The sequence below is a fragment of the Teleopsis dalmanni genome, chromosome 2, assembly GCF_002237135.1.
Source record: "Teleopsis dalmanni isolate 2A chromosome 2, ASM223713v2, whole genome shotgun sequence".
In the NCBI taxonomy this organism is placed as follows: Eukaryota; Metazoa; Arthropoda; class Insecta; order Diptera; family Diopsidae; genus Teleopsis; species Teleopsis dalmanni.
In genome coordinates this window covers 91,311,792-91,316,572 of record NC_051847.1, presented here as the reverse complement: position 1 = coordinate 91,316,572, position 4,781 = coordinate 91,311,792, and the positions used below count along the sequence as shown (strand labels likewise).

The 4,781-nt window shown below is 30.1% G+C and overlaps 1 protein-coding gene across 1 annotated transcript; it reads left to right on the top strand.

Annotated features, from left to right (window-relative positions):
* Window positions 1–1,252: 1,252 nt before the first annotated feature.
* On the top strand, window positions 1,253–1,838 carry LOC119686183 (glutamate receptor ionotropic, kainate 2-like; the record flags this gene model as incomplete). Its single annotated transcript, XM_038100684.1, is given in 2 exon segments — window positions 1,253–1,441; window positions 1,503–1,838. Coding segments are annotated over 2 exon segments (470 nt in total), but the record flags the coding sequence as incomplete, so codon positions are not given.
* Between the last annotated feature and the right edge of the window lie 2,943 nt (window positions 1,839–4,781).

The following is a 4,781-nucleotide window of genomic DNA, read 5'->3' as shown; positions in this document are numbered from 1 at the left end:
TAGTAGATGACCCGGCGAACTCTGTTCCGCCTTAAAGGCAATAAATAAGCAGTTTTTTTTTAATTGGAAAAAATACAAAAAAAAAAAAAATACCTACATTAATCATTCATAATTTATTTGCTGTCGAACGGGATAAAAAGTATCCTATACTCAAATTTTCAACCATACCATACATTATAATTGTTAATTATTTATTTTGTTGAGTTTGCAACAACCGGTGTTTTATTGATTAAAACGATATTTATTGCAAACACAAACTTATATTGATCTAATACAACTTTTTAAACCATTAATAAGTTATATTTTCCATCTGTTAAATTTTTATAATATATACAGTATTGGTATTGCTGTTTAAGGCTGACTTACTTTGTATAGGGACAAAGAAGCTTTATTAAATTTTAGAGGAATTTTTAGAATAACATAGCATAGCTTCTTTGTAAAAGCACCAGAATGGTCGCTTTACATATAGTAAGTAAAAAATATGCATTACAAAATGTCTCTACAAAAAGAGTAGCTTTGAAAAGAAATAAAGAATTAGCAAACCCAAAAAGTTAAACTTTCAATTCGTTGAACTTGTGTTTCCAAAATAAAGCTGTAGTTTTTAAGCTCGTTCTAATTTAAAGCACGGCAAGTGCTTTGGTTGTTGTCACTAATTAAATAAAAATAAGTGACAATAAAACCTGGAACTTGAGCATTGAAAGTTTGTGCAGCCTTGACTTCTTGTGGATAACACGATTAGTCATCGCTTCTAATTTGACAGGCACGAGTTCTAAGCCTGGCATTTGCAGTCTAAACAAATTATATACGGACTATAAACTAATTAAATAAAAATTCGATTAGTCCAAAGACCACTGATGAAGAGTACTTGGCAATACTCGAAACAGCGTTGTATGGTCAGCCGAACTTCAATAAAATTAAAAATAAATTTTTGTGTTTGTACTTTATTTCTTTCTTTGCTATTCGAAAATTCCGATAAAATATTTTCTATCAAAAATTTGATAATTTCAAAACCTACTTTGTCGTGAACGGGATAAACAGGTATCCTATGTCCTTCTCCTGGCCTTAAACTACCTCCCTGCCAATTTTCAGCTAAATCGGTTCAGCCTATATCCTTCTCCTGGCCTTAAACTACCTCCCTGCCAATTTTCAGCTAAATCGGTTCAGCCGTTCTTGAGTTATAAGTGGTGTAACAAAAACACATCTTTCTTTTATATATATAGATATATATAATATAAATATATAATTTTACCAGGTTATGGTATTGCCACACCAAAAGGTTCGCTTTGGAGAGATAAAATATCCTTGGCTATACTAGAACTACAGGAAAAAGGTGATATTCAAATGTTGTACAATAAATGGTGGAAGAACACTGATGAAACATGTTATCGTAAAAGTAACAGTAAGCAATTCAAAGCAAATGCTTTAGGTCTAGATAATATAGGTAATATTTTATTTAAGTAAGACACGAAATCTATGTTTTGTATTTTGAATTTAAAATATAGGTGGTGTTTTTGTTGTCCTCATACTGGGTATATTGATAGCTGTGTGTGTTGCATTTTACGAATTTTGGCAATACTATCACTTACAAGATAAATCAATTGAGATGGACTCGCAACTTTTTGGAGATAAAGGTCATCAAGCTATATACATGACAGTAGAGCAACGCCATAGAAGATCTATATGGGTAGAATTAAAAGACGAGCTTAAATACTCAGTGCGATTTATGGAATCTAGACAAAGGCCGGCATTAAGACGTCAATGTCCAAATTGTTACACAATTTAGAATTTATGTGATAAATTATTAAAAACTTATTCTTAGAAGATTTAAATTTTGTTGTAAGCTCAATATAATTTTGTAAGTATGTTTATATATAAGTATTGTCATAAAATTAAAAAATTAAATTATTTGTTTTTTTTTTTGAAAAATATAGATGACGTCCATAACTTAATATGTAGAACAACATAATTTCAAAACCATATAGGTAGTTTACGTGAATCGACTAAGACAGATATATTTTTGGCTATTTTCTGTTTAGAAGATGGGTTATTAATTATAAATGAGCTTTTGCCATTATTAAAAGATATAGAATTGCTATAGCTATTTACGGACCTATTCTGTGCACTTTATAAACTTGTCAAACATTGACACTTGTCAAAATTGACTGCTGTAAAGGTTTTGGTATTCTGTGACATAAATAAAAAGCTCTTTTCCTTGTTAGTTGTCAATATTACAAATGCTGTTGACAACTATAAAAATATGCTCTTTTTAAGCATTTTTTATTTTTTGCGTGCATGACAAATATTCTTTACTAAAATATACGCTCTTTACAAGCATATTTTTTATTGTTATTTGAATGCATGAAAAATGCTTTTGACAACTTAAAATATGTGCTCTTTACAAGCATTTTTTACGAACAGTTACGAACATTTACGAATAGTTTTCTATACAAAACACTTTACACCATAGTGTGGTGAGAATCATTATGTACTTGAGCTTTGAAATTTGTCAAGATGTGTCCAGAATACCAAAAAGCTTTCTGCTTTATAAAAATCAAAAATTTTATTAAAGAATTTGACAAATCTGTCAGGTGCACATAATAGGTCCGTTAGTGCATTTAGCTTTAACAAACTATTTTATTAAAAATAATTTTACAGTTCTTAACTGTGAATTTGATTTTTTGTCCGTATCTTAAAAGTTTACGTACCAGTACTACTGGTACTAGGTACCAGTACTAGGCGTATAAGACCTAAATGTAGTGTAGCAAAATTTATCTAGCTGAAGTACTTTATACTCCGAAAATTGTGAGTATAAATGAAATATCATTCTGGTGTAAAAAGCTGTATGTAAATTACATAGGTATGTAAATTAACAGCTATGAAAATGTTAATATTAGTAAATACGCCGGTTCTTAATTTGTTGAGCTCATGTTGTGTATGCTTTGCTTTGTTGATATGCAGCTGTATACCCAATGCCAAAAAATAATCAAATCATGGTACGATGCACCAACCACAGCATCGAATTGTTGGTCGCTCAGACGTGATGTCAATATTGCTGTCGAAAATCAATCTGCAAATATCGGCTTAAGGGCAAATAGAGGCAACACGAAGTAGATATCGGCTATAGTCAAAAATGTATGGGCAATGGGATGTTGGCTGGTAAATAACTTTCAGAATTGTCCTTCTTGATAACGCCATCATTAGCAAACCTTTCTCATGATCGATATAACTTTCGTTTTCTAGGTCAATAATTATATCAATAGTTTTATATGATGTCGAGCATAAATGTTATTACAGAAAAATGAGATCAGAACGTTTTTTATAAAAGCTTTAGGCTTTTACAAATTGGATACGACTACTGCATCGTAAAGTGCTAAGCAAATAACATTCAATATCTTCATTAACCTGAAAAGCACAAGGATGTAACATCACGCTCTATCGAAAAATAGTGAATTCAAGCAGTATTCGTATAAAGTAGACATTTAGAACTGTCTCGCAAAGTGTCAAAACAAAAATTAGATGATCAAAATTTAGTATTTTCTGAATATTGATATGAAATTATTTATTGTTAGTACATATTATTTAACTGGATTTGATTGTAGATCTGCAAAGTTATTTTAGTCCTACTAACTCCCAGTGAAGAATATTTAAGTTTAGGTGAAAACTTGCTATACTTTAAAATAACAATACACCACATTATTTTAAATGATGCTATCGTTTTATGCGCTAAACCAATACATATAGCTTGCGAATCTATTACAACGTATCATAAGGCATGTTATAGTATACAGATAAGGAAATTGTAGAATAATTTCTAGTATCTTTGAACCGACTAAAAACGCACAATTTTATATTAACATTATTTTCTAACTCACTAACTATTGTAGAGGTTTGAACTATATATAGCTTCAACTCACTAAACAAAGTGAGAATTATAATTTTTACTTAATTTTCAATAGCTAACACCAGTCAAGCTGTTGGTTATTAAGTTAACAATATTACGGTTTTTACTGAACCAGTAGTGATATGGAAATGATATATATTCCTTAAATATATTTTAAGTATATGTATTATAGCTCTGGTATTTAGTACACCAAATTTCAAATTTCTTCCTATCAAAGTTTTTAAGATATTTAAAAAATTGTTAAAGTTGGCCATGTTCTGGATAAGACTCCAAATATATCAAAAGAAAGACCATATCAAAACTATATTCTAAGAAAATTTCATTTCAATATCTTTACTGGTTTAGAAAATACCGAATTTTAATCGTCTAATTTTCATTTTGACACCCAATGATTCTTCTGCAGAGTGCTGGAATTTAAGGCTAAAAGTATTTGATATTGGAAACACACATGTTAATATCTAACAAGTAACAGTTTGACACCTGGATATATTCTGACCCTATGTGGTACTTCACAGTTTTCTAACTTTTGATATTTTAGATAAAGACTAGTTACCAAGGTTATTGCGACGTATATAAGATATCGGAGAAAATACTGCGTTTGTACAAATAGCGTTTAGGCCTTGTCAGTTGACCATACGCAATCTCACTGTTGCTGTCAGCCTTCATATCGTCACAACGATATAACAAAAGATATATATAGAATATAGAAAAAGTGTTCTAGTGAGTGTAGATAGATTTTATTTTTATTGTGTATATATCAATTTGAGTGTGCTGAATCTTCTGTCTCCAATTCATTGGTGCAAAATAAGTAGGTGATATGACATTCAGGCATATGTCATTTATGCCTGAAATTTATATTTCAATATAAAGTGACATAGAT